At 35.6% G+C, this 18363-nt stretch overlaps 1 protein-coding gene across 3 annotated transcripts in view; it reads left to right on the top strand.

The window, feature by feature from the left end:
* Positions 1–18363, top strand: part of LOC149088158 (agrin-like) — a 147598-nt gene that overhangs the window by 44127 nt on the left and 85108 nt on the right. For all 3 annotated transcript variants that reach the window (XM_089245035.1, XM_089245026.1, XM_089245044.1), the window contains exons 3-4: positions 15676–15888; positions 17287–17517. In XM_089245035.1, the coding sequence (XP_089101161.1) occupies positions 15676–15888; positions 17287–17517 (444 nt within the window). The remainder of the gene's footprint in view (positions 1–15675; positions 15889–17286; positions 17518–18363) is intronic.

Genomic DNA, 18363 nt, shown 5'->3' with positions numbered 1-18363 from the left:
TGTTTTTCTGCTATATCTACCCAAAAGAGAAACTAGTAATTCCAGAAGTGACTGGTGTGAATTAGATAATACTGAAGAAAAAGAAAGACAAACATATATATTATGTTATAAATTTTATATTCTTCATAAGTTAATTTGTTGTATGAAATTTTAATAAAGTCCTAGTTTTTCCCCGATAGCGCAAATTTACAGTGGCATAATTATATACGTTGTCCATAGCGTGCGCGAACAACTAAATAAAGTGAATAGAGCGTGATATGCATATAAAAACGTTTACATCATCAAAATGAAGCGATGTACGATGTCAGGTAAACGCGATGTTTATCATTTTCCATGGTAAATCTTGTTCACAGTTTCCCTCTAATTTTTTATATTTATGGTTGGGAAGTCATTTTATGGACACCCTGTATGCTTCAGAAAACGCAAATTTCTTCAAAATTAACAAATTGACCATGTTGGATAATGCTTGTTATTTTTTATTGTAAACATTTACTGTGATTTAAACATATTGCGCTGAAAACAATCAGCAGTGAAAATGACTGCCATCGGCGTTTTAGGTATAACGCATAGTCCGGCCCTTTTAGTATTAAGTGCAATATTCACTGAGATATTTCAATTCGAAAAATTAAGTAAATTTGGGGAAAACAGCTCTAAATGCGGAAAAACCGTTTTACCCTTATTTAACGCTGTTTTATTTTCCAGAATCTCGTCCGTTCTTTCGAATTTAAATATCTCGGTGAATGCTGCACTTCGAAAATGAATTTTTTAATTGGCACCAGGAGAGACAGGGCAACAACTTTCTAATTAGGTGTTGAGGCACACGAGGATTGTGAAAGAAATTAATTTTTCATTTCAATATAAGCATGCATCCCCTTGAAACATGAATGAAATATCTGAGTGGCACATGTTCTTTCCCGAATTTTGAACCGCATTGGTCAGCTAGGGTGCCATTTGGCCGTGGTTATCTTACATACCCCCCTTCCTCTAATGTCACCACCTGCAAGCGAAATTTTGCATTATGCCTTGGCTTTTATGTAGGTTGATCAAGTCACTTTAAAAATATTTGAAAAATTGTTTTTAATTGGAAGTATACCTCTAGTATTAACGGTTCGCCAGTAAAATGTCATACCCCTGGTTTCTTTGCACCCTGTATATAGGTATTATATGCTATCACATTGTATTGCTATATTTTGGTTAATTGGCATCCATATTTTTATAGGAATAATTTTTTCAGCCAACTCGATGGGCAATTTGCCTGTTGTGGGCTTTGTATTTGTATTTCTAATGGCGTATTCTATTCAAAGGGAAATACATTAATGAATCTATGTATTTTTAATTCGGTTTTTATATTACAGGGGGTTAGAGAAAAAAACCCTTGAAAAACCCATTTTATATATACCCAATAACATAATACCATGTAAAACGATGTGACACCCCCCCCCCCCAGAATTTTCAGTAATGAACCACCACGGGTACAATAGTTACATAAATAATTACCATATATTACTAGGTCTATTATATTCATGTAGACTCCAGCATAGTTATATAACTTTTTTTCCTCATGTTCCAGTGTATCATAAGCCCGAAAAAATTCGATTCGCTTTTTCCTGAAAAACCCCAGGTTTTTGCCAACCCTGCTAAACACAGGCATTAAAAGCACATACGGAAAATGATTATGTGTGATTATTATTATTTTTTTTTGTAGTTTTCTTGACGAACTGTATTTATTATTGTTTCACACTTATTGCAGAGTCTTTTTGTCTGAATCATGAAGATTAAGGTAACCATATTTAGGAGTACGACACAGATATTTGATTTACGATACAAATTTCAGGAGTTAAACATTAAAAAAACGTTAAAAAAAACCATTAAAATTATATTTCATTTCAGTTTTCGAATGAATAATAAATACTTTTCGATCGTATCATTTCTTATCTCACGTGGATATTTATGTTGATTATGAAAAAGTCATTTTAGCTCTGACTGCAATTTTCTACAAATCAAGAAAACTTTAGTCCGATTGAAATGATTTGGAATCACATTCCTAGTTTTAATTATTTTTGAAGGGATATAGGTAATTGTGAAATTATTATAAATATTACTGACGTGTGAAATTCTAAAATGTCCCGTTCTGCAAAATTTATTTGTTAAAACGGACAACTTTTAATCACAAAACTTATAACTGATGCGAATTTGATGTGCTAGCTTTACGATTAAAAAAAAAAAATGCGTATTATATTTTTCAAAATTTCTTCATTGTCAAGAAGAATATGTATCTCATGACACATAAAGTTGATTAAGCTTCCCTCTATATCACATTACCACGATGAAATGAATAATACGTATTAAAACTCTTATTTGCCACAATTAGAATTAACGAGACATAATTTTCGATATTGAAATCCATAACGATGAATTTCAAACGGGTGAAAAAAAAAAAAAATTATCGAAATTCAGAAAATTGCGTATTTCTGAGAATGAAATTACCTTGATTTCATCGAAAGTTTCCACGCAGCCACGCAATCAATATCAATCACTGAAACAAAGAAAAAACCAACAAAAGAGTAAAATAAAAATAATGAAACACGGCTTTTCTACAAATCAAGAAAACTCATTATGACCGTAATCCTTCTTCTTCTCCTTCATCTTATAAGAAGTAAGAAAGAAATAACACTTCGAAGAAAGGAAGAAGAAAGAAAATTTTAAGGGAAAACGACAAGAAATATCTTGAGCAGATGTTGTTTTAACAAAGTGCGTGATTACGCGCTTAAAGTCTATGCCACTAAATCACTAAATTACTTAAAGCAAATCCACCGATTAGTTGAAGCACTTTACAAATTTAATTATCTTCGCCTCTGTTCGCTTTTCGGTCGGGTAAGTAGCGAAATTTGGCTTATCACATGCAGTTAAGAAAGTCATTTGCTTAGTTGAAGGAGGAGAAAGATATTAACTGTGTGTGTGCCTGTATATATGTGTGTGTGTGTGTGTGTGTATAAATATACATATTGTGTGACCCCCTTTCTCCCTGGTTCCACGAAACCTAATTACCCCACACCCTGAGATAATTTAAATTGAGCGACTCTAATTGCACTGTTAGATGTGTTTTAACAATGTTTTGTTGGTTCGACAGATGAGCCGAATATGTATGAGCATTTATGAGATGATTTGGCACCCCATGCACACCGGGTAATATAGAATATTACTGTAGAAGATTGCATAGTGATGAGTATAGAGATAGGATTTTTATGACCTAAAAACGTACAGTATATGCAGTATAAAATGTAAGCCCTAAAAAAAAAGAAATGTCTCGTGAAAATCTGAAAATATGCTTTTATGTTCTCGAGAAAAATACGGGAATTACAGGAGAAATCTTCAATCATTGTCAAAAATGGTGCCAAAGATACACACAAATAAACCTGTCAATATACTTACTGATATCGCCGAAAAAATTTCAATCATTGCCGAAAACGATGTCAAAGGTAAATAAAATTGTTAATTATTGCTAGAGCCGCCAATTGCAGGAAATGAAGCTGGGAAAGAATGAAAGAGAGGGCTTTTGGGAGAAAAATCCCTCTTTAATGTTATACTGAAATAAACAAAGTAATGCTCCAAAATATGAAAATATGCATTAAATTAAATTCTGGTCACGAAAAATACGAGTACCGCTATAACAGAGCCGACAAATCGAGTGAAAAATAATAATAGAAGAAAATTTGAAAAAAAAAAAGAAGATATTTTGCTTAAAACTCAAGCAATAAATGCATTAGATGGAATAAAATTCGCAGAAAAAACTGTGATTATTTATGTTATGCTGCATGTTCACAGATCTGCCAGTTTCCCGAGTTATCTTACTGTCATGATCATAGTGAAGTCCCGGGTTCGAATAACCTCACTGGCACTGCAGTGGCTGAAGTCGGTTTTCTATGGTTCTCAAATTCGAGGTGCGAATGCGAGCCGATCTCCTCGTTAAAAATTCTCGCAAGAGAGAGTATAACAGGTCTACAAACTGTACAAACATTCAATCAGTACCCTTAACTCACTTCATTTCTGAAATATAGATGGCACCACTGGAAAACCAGACACAGCACTAGATGCGCATTAAGACTGCTAGGTACGCACACTCCCGGCACAACTCACATCGCATAGGCAATCACGTAGGTAGTAAAGACATTTTATTTTTCATTTTTGATTTAAAAAAAAAAGGTTTCACTTTTCGCTCTGTGTAATTGAGTGATAAATTTAAGAGAGGGCAAAAATCTTCCAAGGTGCAACATTGGGTCTTGCAACATGTAATGTTATACCTTGAAGCATGGTAAAAGCACAAAAAGACAAAAAAAAATACAAACGGTATTTAAAAAATAATATAATGATCATGTTTTTTTAATATGAATTGTATATTGAAATAAAATATACTTAAATAATGAGACACAAATATGATAATTCACATACATCCACAAAAGTAACTATAATGGGCATATTTAAATAGATGAAAAACGTGTAGTTTTTATACATTATACTTGTAGAAAGAAAAATTAAATGTTTTCAAATCTTTAGTTCTGTTAGTTTCTTTCATGCTAGATGATTTCATCACAGATACAACATTCGTTTTGCCAATTGGCAATGATGAACAATAAAATATTTTCCTCTCCTCTCCTCATAAATAATTTCACTTGGTAAACGTATTGTATGCATCCCAGTATGAAAAAAAAAATATGTTTTTTTCCCAACAGTTTGACCCAGGAAATAACCAATGGAAGAGAAGAAATGGATGTAGCTGGAGTTTTAGCAGGAGAGAAGTGTAAAAATAAAATTTATAATATAAATTCTATTTAATGATTGACAAAGAAGTATTAAAAATTAATGTAAGTTTTTCGTATTCCCAGTTCAACTAGGGAAAATTCAAGTTTTATAATGTTCCAAGGTACACGCTCTTTTTGTTTCAAGATAAGTGATGCTCCACTATTTGTGAAAAATATTAATAACTTTATCCTCAGAGCGCATTATGTTGGAGCACTTGGTAATGTTCATCGGGGGATTGCATAGACTACAAGAAAGAAATATCGTTCACTAAACTTGCAATGTTGGGAAGAAGCACGGAATAAACAAGCGCACAATTTTGTTACTAAAACGTCCGTACTTCTAAAATGTCTGCGAAGAGTTACAGTCAAAGAGCTGAAACAACATTCGGTTGTGAAGTTATGTACAGGGGTTGGACAAAATAATGTGAACACCTGTGCAAAAAACAATACTCGAGGGAACCTGTTGTATACTCTCGCCCTCTAGTGAGGAAGAGTTCCACTTAGTGGGCAATAATGTGCACCTATCAGTTTAGTCGTAGCAGATATAGCATTCGGATGCGATGTATATTGGGGCGTTAAAACGTCGTTATGGCTGACCTCACAGATTTTGAAAGAGGCATGATTGTTTGAGCCCGTCTTGCCGGGGCCACGGTAATAAAAACGGCCACCCTTGTTGGTGTCGGGAGAAGCACTGTGTCGATGGTAATAACAGCCTATAGCAAACAGGGAAACGCATCATTTACCGAACACAACAGTGTTGAAAAGTCGAAGATGGCTGATAGACCCAGAAGGGTTTTTGAACCGGATTGTGTGTGTGTGTGTCCAGAAAGCACAAGATAACAGCATCCCAGATAACATCTGAGATGAACACACATCTACAGGAGAAGGTGTATCGACAAAAACTATCCGCCGTGAACTACATGCAGCAAACATACAAGGTAGAGCGACTATTTCAAAATCATTGGTGACACCATTCAACGCCTTGAAACAACGAACATTGTGTCGCGAACATAAAAATTGGACACAACAACAATGGTAGAATGTCATCTGGTCAGACGAATCGTCGTTCACATTATTCCAGACTAACGGACGTGTTTACGTTTGGAGAACGCCACTACAAGCCTATGACGTTGATTGTCTCCTCCCTACCGTTAAGCATGGAGGAGGATCAGTGATACTGTAGGACGCGTTGTCTCATCGTGGTCTCGGCCCACTTGTTGTCCTGGATTGGTGGGTTAAAGCATCGGTTTATGTCACACAGACAATCTTCATCCAATGGTGCAATATTTGTTCCCTGATTCTCGACCTGTGTTCCAAGAAGATAATTCACTCGTTGACACTGCTGGAATTGTCGGAGACTGACTTGATGAACTGCAACACCTCGTGTGGCCCGCTCGGTCCCCTTATCTTAATATAATTGAACCTTTGTGGGGTATTTTGCAGGCCAAAATGTACAGTAGGTTTCCACCTCCAAAGACACGTTCTGAATTAGTGGCCTTTTTGCAGGAGGAGTGGCTACGTATTCCTGCGAATTGTATTTGTCCATCCCACGACGGATGCAAGCTGTAATTAATGAAAAAAAAGAGGGCCAACAACCTATTAATAAAGATTTTATCTCATTTCACAGGTGCACATATTATTTTTTCCACCCCCTGTATTTCTGATCTGTTGCACTCAAAAAGGAAAACATCAGCCGCAATGCAATACTACTAAAACTATTTCAAGTGTTTCAATGCAAAACAGTTTCCCCTACATATTTATAATTTTTAAAACATTTTTTTTTTTCTAGTTTCTTCGTTTATTTATCTGTTAATATTAAATAATTTCTAGTTTCTGCAAGTTCTGTGTTTGTGATGAAAATATTTTTCTCTCTAAAACTGTCTTTTCTAAATATTAATTGTTCTTTTTCTGGCCAATTTTTGGGCAAATTTCCTGTCGGACCTTTAATTTTGTATATTTATATATTATCAATCATATACATTTATATCAATCATGAAGAATTATATAAGCATGTTGACTCAAAAATAATATAATCATGTTTAAAAAAAATTTAACTTGAAATATACATATTAATGATATACATATCGCTTGAAATAAAGTGTACGTGTAATAAAGTTTAATAGTAAACGGGGCATGAAGAAGCAAAGGTAAAACTTTTATTCCCACACCTTCAATATTCCCAAAGTGTTTTGTGCTTTGGAATATGTGACACCTTCATCGCTTGTTTCAGTGCAACGAACGTACCGAACACAATATGGAGCACAGTCGCCCTCCCATCAGACGAGCCTTAAAGGTCTCCTGATCTTTTACTATGTTTATGACTTTTTGTTTGGGGTTTCATTAATGACGCTGTACACGTATCTCCACAGCCAGCCACTTTGAATGAGCTCAAGAACGAATATCAATACTGACACGCTGTATCGGGCAGGAATTGGATTACCGTGTACGGTATATGTGTGCCGCGTAAGAAAAGGAAGACATATTGAACACTTATAAGTAGAGGGGGGAAAACAAAAACAAAAAATTCAAATGTCTCTGCTACCTACGAGGCATTATCCATCTTCCTATCTAAAATACTCTTCGAAATATATTACTTTAAAATCCAATGATTTTTTCTGAACAAACCTACACATATGTAGAAATTATGGAAATCCGGTGAATGACTTCCACCGGAAAAAAAGTGTGATTTCTTTCAGAATAAAGTGAATTTGAATAGTTTAAACAAAGGAAAATATATTGAATATGAAACATATTGATTTGTAATTGCACACACACATACAATTTATATTAATTTTAGTATCTACATACTGTATGAATCGTCGAGAAATAACTTCGATAAAAATGAATTCCTTCAATGACAGCCACAATAAGATTTTTGAATTCATTTGAACATGAAAACAAACCTTATTACTTGAGGAAAAATTATTTTATTATTTTGAAAAGAATATTAATTTCCTAAATGACATTCCACATGTTTTCACTCTTCTGTAATTCTATTGTCACGTATGCAAAATAATTTTGCGTATAAATATTTATTTCGTGATACTTAAAAACTAACTAATCGACTCCATTCATATAAATTCCTAACTGTTCTATACATGCACTATTATTGGATATTTCCACATAACCAAATTCAGTTACTGAGGCAGAACTTTTAGAAAAGATTGCATTGGCAATTCTACAGCTAATTACAAGCACTAATGAGCAACAGCTATATGAAAACAATACGCAAAACGTCTATCATTATATGTAAGAAGGCATATAAAAATATATGGCTATATTACTTTATCAATTCTGATACAAGTATTTACTATTCTATCAAGGATAACTCATTGCATGTTTGAAAAAGAAAGATAAGAAATATTGTGAATTTTATTCAGAATTTGTTAGCATTATTATCATTATCATTATTATTATTATTATACACTGAAGAGCCAAAAAAACTGGTACACCTGCCTAATATCGTGTAGGACCCCCGCTAGCACGCAGAATTGCCGCAACACGACGTGGCATGGACTCGACTAATGTCTGAAGTAGTGCTGGAGGTAATTGACACCATGAATCCTGCAGGGCTGTCCATAAATCCGTACGAGTAAGAGGGGGTGGAGATCTCTTCTGAACAGCAAGTTGCAAGGCATACCCATACACGTCCATCAGCTCGAAGCAATTGGAACCGAGACTCGTCAGACAAGGCAACATGTTCCCAGTCCTCAACAGTCCAATGTCGGTGTTGTCGGGCGCAGGCGAGTCGTAAAGCTTTGTTTCATGCAGTCATCAAGGGTACACGAGTTGGCCTTCGGCTCCGAAAGCCCATATCGATGATGTTTCGTTGAATGGTTCGCACGCTGACACTTGTTGATGACCCAGCATTGAAATCTGCAGCAATTTGCGGAAGGGTTGCACGTCTGTCACGTTTAATGATTCTCGTCAGTCGTCGTTGGTCCCGTTCTTGCATGATCTTTTTCCGGCTGCAGCGATGTCGTAGATTTAATTTTTTACCGGATTCCCGATATTCACAGTGCACTCGTGAAATGGTCGTACGTGAAAATCCAAATTTCATCGCTACCTCGGAGATGCTATGTCCCATCTCTCGTGCGCCGACTATAACACCACGTTTAAGCTCACTTAAATCTCGATAACCTGCCATTGTAGCAGCAGTAACCGATCTAGCAACTATGCCAGACAATTGTTGTGTTATATAGGCGTTGCCGACTGCAGCGCCGTACTCTGATTGGTTCCATATCTCTTTATTTGCATACGCATGCCTGTACCAGTTTTTTTGATTCAGTTTAATTGATATCAATATTATTACTATCATTGTTACGCAATTTTATAACTTTATAGAGTATGTTAAAACAAATATATATAACGGAAGTAAAATCTGAAATTCATATACAGTTGAATTTGGTTTATTCAAACTTCTACAAACTCTTCTTGAGTTTTCTATCTCATTTAATATCAAAATTTCTTTTTTAATTCGATATTTTTTCGAATTTTCTAGATAATTCAAAGTTTAAGGGGAAAAAACCATTGCTTTTCTCGATCAAGTTGTTAAACAACAATTTTTTGAAGACTAATAAAAGTTTTAAAAATCAGTTTTTTCTCTATTCTTTTTTCTAATGTCCATTTCAACATTGTTCAGCTGGAGCACAAAGAGAATGTATCCAAGTAATACCGATTATGGTTTTTTTCCCTCCAACCTAATATAAATTAGGCGTACCATTCAAAATCTGAATCTTTTTATCGTCATTAAGAGCATGGAAAGTACAAATTTTATACGTTAATAAAAAAGTATATCTTCTCTTTAATAACATAATGACGGCAAGAAAAATTTGGGAGGGTTTCGTAACGGATGATCATGAACTCTTTCAGTAAATCAGGATTTTTGAAAATGCTCAAGAAATGCAGTTATGCTGATTTTAGAACACTAGACTGAGTAGTAGCTAAGATTAATTATTATAGTTATAAGTTAAAATTTTTGGAAAAGAGTTTCATAACTGATAAGATTTTAATAATCAATAATATTTATCCTATGTGAAAACTGATGGTTAAGTAGAAATTCGTAGTCATTTTTAAGGGTGTAGTATAAATAAATTGGATAATTCAAATTTTGGACAATTCGAACATTTTCCCATTGACTTCAAATGGAGAATACTGAATAACAACCGAAATTATATATTATAAATTATAAATCTCCTGTTTTCATATTGAAAAAATACATCTATATAAAAATTTTCCAACGTCAAATTTTCAATTTTTTTTTTACTCGCCAATAGATTTCTTAATACTCGTATAAATGAATAGATCAGAAGGAAAATTCATTTCTTATCTTAAAACTGCAAACATAGAAAATTCCCCTTGGGTAATACGAGATAACGTCTTGAAACCTTTATTATATAAGAAGAAAACGATGTATATATATATTTTTTTTTTTTCCAACTTTGACGACTTCATACAAGTCTATCTTATTAGAAGGCGAACGTATGTGTGTATTAAAGTTAAGATTAAAAGCAAGACAAAAAGATTTTCGTGCTTTTGAACCATCCTTGGGTTTTAAGTCTCAGAGCTGTATGAGATAAGGTACGATTCGTAGAGTCCTTTTACTTCGTATTTTCGGAGAAAAAGCCTTATAAAAACCGTTTTCTATCAAACTATAGGACACATACTTGTTTTCTTTTGGCACGAAAAACAACTTTTCTACTCTTTTTGTATGAGTGCGTATACGAGTCCATTGCCACTTGGGAATAAAGTAACTCACTCACATAAATGTATCAGAGAGAGATATTCCCAAATAACCGTAATTTTTTTTTTCTAAAGAACTCAATAAACTTGAAAGTATTGAGAACTTTCTGTATCTAGCCGCTTCGTACAATTTAGATTGAGTTTTTTTTCCCTTTAGATACACTTATCTGTGACCCTGGGTCTCCGTTGAGAGGGTTAGTAAGCTGTTCGTGTGAATTATGAATAGATTTTTTTAAGCCGTTGAAACATTTCCGATAGGAACAATAACTCCAAAAAACACCACTGATTGGTTAGATTCACCACAAAGTAATTAATATGCTATAATGAAAGGAAATGTCTTAATTTATATGAAACTGCATTTTTTTGCCTATCCAAGAAAGCAAAAAGTTTTTACGTGCTCAGAGAACGAGAAATTAGATTCTTGCAATGCTTTCACTGATGCTTTTCCTATGTTAATTTTTGTTACAAAAAACCCGATTTCCAAGAAATTCTGTATGGAAATTTACTTGTACAATTCGAACATCGGCCAATCAAACTACACTTCAACTATTCAACAATTGGTTCACAGTAATTAGCCATTTCAAAAGTTTTCCCCCAATGCGCAGGCACACCTTCAACACGATACTTACTTAACTAGAAAATTCACTCAACTGGCATTTCCGTTACAACGTATGAAATACAGATGACAGTACCGCTAGTACACTAAACACTCAGGACAACATAGATACATGAGAACCACGCCGACTCTTAGGACTCACATTCCTGCATGTACCGATTCGGTAGCAATTCCCATGATAGGAAATGGATAATGATTTTCCATTTAAAGGAAAAAGGATCTCTTCTCTGTCGTGTAATTGTCAGCTGAGAAACGACATCATAAATAAGAGAAAGAAACGTGGTTCGTTAGTTTTTTCCGTCCTTACACAATCTCTCTCCGATTTTCGAATTCAAATATTCTAGCGAATATTCCACTTGGAAACGAGGATTTTTTTTTTCTGTTGGCCTCAGGAGATACAGAGCAACAAATTTATAATTCGAAGGACAAGGAGACCGCATACTTCAAAACTGCTGCATGGTAATTTTTGAACAATTTTTGAGCATGTTTTTAAATTGGAATCCTACCTCTACGATGGATGGTTGATGAGTTGAAGGCCGCATTAGCACTTTCAGGACACCCTGACTCAATGAACCTACACAATAAATCGACCCTCCTGACATTTCATCCAGGGCTAGAGTTCAGTGAGTTTGCTTCTTGTGGGCTTCATATGCACGGCCGTCTTAATATCATGGGTCCCCGGCGAAGTGATCTCCTGGATCCCCCTCCCCCCCCCCCCCCCATACTTAACTGGAAGTAACAGTTTTCATGTTTACACACATTTGAAAATCATAGTGCCAGATCTCATCGTATAGATATGAGGCCCAGGGTCATGCTCACATGGGCCCAAGGAGTAAAGATCGCCCTGGTTCTCAGCTCTTTGGATTCTGAAAACAGTAACGTTTTTTTCCACAAAATTTCACTTGAGAGCTTTGTTTCTTCACAGATCTCCGTGGACTCCTTCATCACTTTTCCTTCCATTTGATTTTCATCCGTGCCCCCCTCCCCCACAGAACATCCCAGGACCTCAAGGGAGTCATATGGTCCCAGGGGTTGAGAACCACTGGTCACTGGTTTAGATGATATAGTATGTAGTGCCATCGATGTTTAATAGATGGCCATAGGAACCTACAAAAAAGTTATCGTGAACTCCATAAGTCATGGAAAAAAAATATCTTTGACATTCATTTTATGTTCTCCCAGTGCTTATCCAAAAACAAAGTATGAGAGGCCTTGGCAAAGCGGCCCAAGCTAGTGAGAATTGAAGGGGAAAAGCTGCTTTGTGTGCATTAACCTGTGATAAAAAATTGTCACAAGTCGAGTAATAAAAGATAAATGTTTTGAACATATGGCATTTACGCAAAACGTAGACTTTACACAGCTGACAATGATGATTATAGGTGCTCATTTCATTCAAATATTCATATTTCGAAACATGCTAATAAGAACTATCGTTTATTGGTAGTCAATTTTAGTTATTGATGACTTTCTATAGCAGTAAAGCTATTTGTTGCTCGAATGTAGGGGAGGGGGGTGTTGTTGGCTGCTGTCACGTGCTCTAATAACGAAGTTTCAGGCCAGGAATATTGATCATACTAATTCAGAGAGGAAATTGACAATATGGTCCTATTCTTGCCCTTGGGGAGCATACGGAATAGTAATCAGTATGACAGAAACGATCGACAAACACCTCGACGATCTCCGGCGTTCATTACCAGAATTAGACGTGGAACGTATTTCATGCTCCCCCATTTCCACCCCCACGATGTCCGCAGGACGAACCAATAGCTACGAGGGAGGACCGGGCTCCCCACCATTTCCAACCCCTTTTGCATCTAGTCCATAGAGAATAGAAAGTTACGATTGATAATTCTCTCTCTCACACACACACGTAAACGACAATAGTAATAATAATAATAATAATCATAATGATAACAACTTACCTATGTAGGAGCATCAGTTATTTCAATCGCCCACCATTGATAGAAATATTTTATGAAATTTCTGGAAAGTGGAATAACTAAGAAAACCGACATCAGTCCATCATCAGAATGCATTATTGATTCAGGAATGTATTTTACGAGACTGTTTCTGAGCACGAATTGCCGCTCGCGACGCGATACATGGAAATTTGCCTAGGTGCCCTATTGCGACAATATCGCAATGCCGAAAGGTACGCGTATAGTCATACACGCAAATTCAGGGTGGGGGAAGGGTGCACAACCTGCGGCCCGCCAAGGTGTTCCGGTAAAAAAATATCAATGTATATTTCCTTCATACAAATCAGGGAAAACGGGAACCATTCGGGATATTGTCAATTACCACAGAAAGTTGTCGAATGCAAATAAGTTGCCAGTTACAGCCACAAAATTATAAATATAAAAAAATAGATATTGTCAATGCAAGTAGAGTTGTCAATTGCAGAAGGAAAGAAGTTGTCAGATGCAACTGTCAATTATTGCAGGGAAACTTCTCAAGAACAAGTAAACTTGTAAATGAGAGCCAGAAAAAAATTGTCAAAGACAAGTAAAGTTACCAATTACAGCCAAAAATATTGTTAAAGGCAATCAACTCCTTCACGATCGTAAATCTAATATTGCATCCAAACGCTAGTGGAATAATTTCAAGAAAGTTCTCTTTCTCTTCACCACGGCGAAGCTTTATAGTAACCCTATCAATTGAAGTCGATTTTTCTTTCCCTCTTTTCACTCAATACTCTTGTTAATGAATTTTTTTCCACACATATAATGTGTATATTTCTACTATATGCATGAAAGAACGAATTGGAACACGTAGGGGTGAGGGTGGAAATATACTCAAAAAGAACTCTCTAATCCTACTTATCTATTATACTTTTCCTTTTGCATTTTTCTGCTTTGCCTTCCTTTTTCCTTTCGTACCGGTTAGCTTTGGAGGAGGTTGCCGGATTTTTCGGCAATTTGTTAAATTGTCGAAATTCCAAAGACGAGTATGTGAAGTGGTTAAATTTGCCAACTACCGAGGAATGTGTAAAAAATCATGAAATCATCAATTACGGGACATAGAGGGTTACTGCAAGTTACTATGGGTAAAAAATATAATTCATCAGGTCAAAGTATGTGTTTGATACAAATATGAAAAATAGATATTATTAAAATAAGGGGGGAAACAGGACATTTAAAAAAAATTGGAACTGCCAAAATTACGGGTATATACCGTAAAATACGGGTCATATGATCGCTCTTTATATACAAGTTTCCAACCCACAAATGGCAGAAACAACGAATATCCGGTCTACGGACTAAAAATAAAATGTGCGCAGAGGCGTATTTTTCGTTTTGCCGTTGATGGGCTACGGCTATGCGAATTTTGCCACCCTTTTCTAATTTCAGTTTGATTTTCTTGACCCACTCATTCCCACTTGCCACCCCCCCCCCCCCACCCTTGTTACTACACTTGTATCTTCAAAACACTTATTTTGATCACTCACATGCTCGCATAACCCCCACATCCTATAGTAGGCACCTACGTGGCCTTCTCCCAAGCTAGACTTCACACAAACCTAATTGGTAACTATAAATGTCTCTGGTCCCAAGGCTGAACCCCCTGCAGTCCCATCCTTTTAGGGGGGTCATGTGTACTTTCCTGCTGTTTTAGGCTCTCGCATGCCCCCGCATGACAGGGCTCTAGCCTTGGGACCCGGTACACAGTTACCTTACAATCTCTCTTTTTTTCTCCTCCATGTTATAAATTCACTATAGAAGGACCCGTGAAAGCCTGGCTTGTTTTGGGGACAATGGCTCTCACATCCCGGAGGAATGATTAAAAAAGCTGGGATCTTTGGGGGTGTCCCCAAAACAAGCCAGGCTTTCACAGGCTTTCACGAGCCATATAGGCACTCACATACTTGCACGTCCATCTTCAGATCACTCTTTTGTTTATTCGTGTGATCTCATGCATTCTAGGTCACTCTTTTGATCATTCAATCTTTGCACAAGCTTTAGGTCATTCTTTTGATCATTCAATCTTTGCACAAGCTTTAGGTCACTCTTTTGATCATTCAATCTTTGCACAAGCTTTAGGTCATTCTTTTGATCATTCAATCTTTGCACAAGCTTTAGGTCACTCTTTTGATCATTCAATCTTTGCACAAGCTTTAGGCCACTCTTTTGATCATTCAACCTTTGCACAAGCTTTAGGTCAGTCTTTTGGTCACCATGCTTCCAAACTCTCTAGGTCACCCCCTTTTGTCACTCAATGACCTAGTCCCACGATCTATTGGCAGACTGCCACCCTTCTACCCAGCCTACAAACTTCCATGACTAATTCATTACTGAAATTTGCCACCCTGGGCTATAGCCCGATAAACACCTCCTATAAATACGCCACTGATTGTGCATCGCCGTTCAACATGGTTGATAATCTACATTTTTGGTAAAATATTGATTTACTGAGAAATTTTTTGGAAAAGATTCGATTAACATGATCAATATTCTCCAGAATCTCTGTTTTCTCTGAAGTTATGTATGACTTTTCTGTGTTTTTATTATATTACATTAGATCCTTGTGACACTATGATGTGCCCTTACGGTGCTCTTTGTTTCGTGGACGACATGACTCAACAAGCTTACTGCAGGTGCCGACAGGACTGTCCAAATATATTTTCACCGGTATGCGGTGATGACGGCGCAACTTATTCCAGTGAGTGCTTACTCAAGTTGGCTTCTTGTACGCACCAACGGCGCATAGCTGTAGACAGAGATGGACCGTGCGGTGAGTAAATGGCCGTGTTTTAAAATCATAATTAAAATAAAATATATGAAATATACTGTATAAATGTATCGGATATTCAAAATAAGTGTATCCAACTACAGCAAGGATTATAAGAAAAATGTATCTGATTTAACAAGTGGAAGTACGCATCGATTAATTATAAGAAAACGTATCGATTAATTAGAGGGAAAACTTGTCGATTAGTTATGACAAAAACTTACCAATAATTGTGTGGAGAAAAATATCGCTGAAGGGAAAACATCGATAATCGATTAATTATGGGGAAATTTTATCGATTATTGATAAAATAAATATATATATATATATGCATTAGTTTTGTGGAAAAACGCATCGATTAATTATGGGAAGAATTTGATGCTTTAAATTCAGAAAAAGATATTGATTAATTATATGAAAAAAATGTCGATTGGTTATGTGGGGGAAAATCACATAGATGAATCAAGTGGGAAAACAAACTTATCGATTAATTAAGGAAACAACTTTTGATTATGTATGAGGAAAAACTCATAGATAAATTGTGGATGATGTTCTTTTGCTGATTATGGAAAACACATGAATTATCGATTATCTATGGGGCAAATTGAACGGATATTGATTAGTTCCAAGAAAATTTGTCGAATATCGATTAGTTGCAAGAAAATTTGTCGAATATCGATTAGTTATGTGAAAAATTGATCGCATATGGATTAGTTATGAGGGAAGCGGTCAGATATCGTTTAGGTGTGAGGGAATTTATCAATTATCGATTGTTTATGAGGACATTTATCAATTAGCGATTATTTATGAGGAAATTTATCAATTATCGATTATTTATGAGGAAATTTATCAATTACCAATTAGTCATCAGGAAATTCATCAATTATCGATTAGTAATGAGGAATTTATAAATTACCGATTAAGTATGGGAAAGTTACCGATCATCGATTAGTTATGGAAAATTTATCAATTACCGATTAGGTACGGGGAAATGTATCAATTATCTGTGAATTACGGAAAAGTTACCAACTATCGATTAATTACGGAGGAAAAAGCTATCGATTATCAATCGGTTGGGGGAAATCTATCGATTTTCCCCAGTTTGATGAAAAACTTTAAAAGTTGGGCAAAAATTTATTAAAACCTATTATCTATGGGAGAAATTATTATTGATTAGTTTCGAGAAAAAATATCGATTCATTGTAGAAAATACATATCTATTAGCTATGGTCAAATCTTTTCAATTGATTATGAACATCTACATTTGTGTCATTTCGGATTCTTTCAGAATAAATATTTCAAAAGTTGAATTCGCGAAAAAAAAATTTATTACATAGATAGCAGCAGTCGATTTATTTGTGATAAAGAGTTCTCAATACCACCGGTCATATCTTCCCGTAGATACTAAAGATCCTTGCAGGAGGAGAAAATGTGATTATGGTTCAGTTTGTCAACCGTCACCGGATGGTAACTCGGCGGAGTGTGTCTGTCCAAATAAGTGCACTTCCTCAGACAGTGGTTCGAGACCCGTGTGTGGAACGGATGGCAGAAACTATAAGAACGTTTGTGTACTCAAAAAGGCGTCCTGTCTGGAAATGAGGCCAATAGAAGTAAAATACGAGGGAGTATGTGGTAAGTTGTTATAACTTCTATTTTTTTACTATAATAATAAATGGAAGGCTCAGAATCCAATCAGTGTAAGACAATTTTCTGAAAATGACTTTCGTATTGTTAGTTCCTCCTCATCATTGTTAAAACTATTCAATTGCCAAAACATCCAAGGCACTACTTTTATATCGCAGCAACAGATAGCTCCGCTTATACTGACCACATAATGAAAAGATCCTTTAAAACAGCAGTGCACAACCTTTTCAGTGTTCGAGCCAGATATACAGTATTTCTACCACTCGGGGGCCAGGAAGTTATTTTTCTGGGTGACCATATATATCCCAACTTTTTTTTCAACTGTCCGGTTTTTCCATGGTCAGTTGCATTTTTGAAATGTAGAATGAAGATTATTTTAAAGACATAAATTGTATGAAGATAAGTATGATTCCAATTATTATAACTAATTACGGGTATATAAACATATTCCTCTAACATGTTTGTCAAAAACTTACTCGTTTTTTCCAGTGAATCATTATTATAGTGCCGGTACCCATCATTTTCCGCTATTGCCAATTTCTTCAGCGATAGTTAACAACTTCACTTGCCCTTGAAAAAATTTTTTAGCTGTAATATCAACTTTAATTGTCTTGCCTCTGACAATTTTTTCGGCTGTAATTGACAAATGTACTGGTCTTTGACAAATTGTTCGGTTACATATAGCAATTTCATTCGCCTTAGACATTTTATTCGGCTATAACTGGCAACTTTATTTGCCTTCCCTTTGACAAATTTTTGGGGTGTGAATGACTGTACTTGTCTTTCACAATATTTTCGGCTGTATTTAGCCACTTCACTTGCCTTGCCAACGTT

Source organism: Pholcus phalangioides, unplaced genomic scaffold (assembly GCF_987345545.1).
Source record: "Pholcus phalangioides strain wild (caught in Gottingen) unplaced genomic scaffold, Ppha-v1.0 ptg000003l_1, whole genome shotgun sequence".
NCBI lineage: Eukaryota > Metazoa > Arthropoda > Arachnida > Araneae > Pholcidae > Pholcus > Pholcus phalangioides.
Note: the sequence above shows the minus strand (reverse complement) of the source record. Positions and strands in the feature narration are given on the sequence as shown.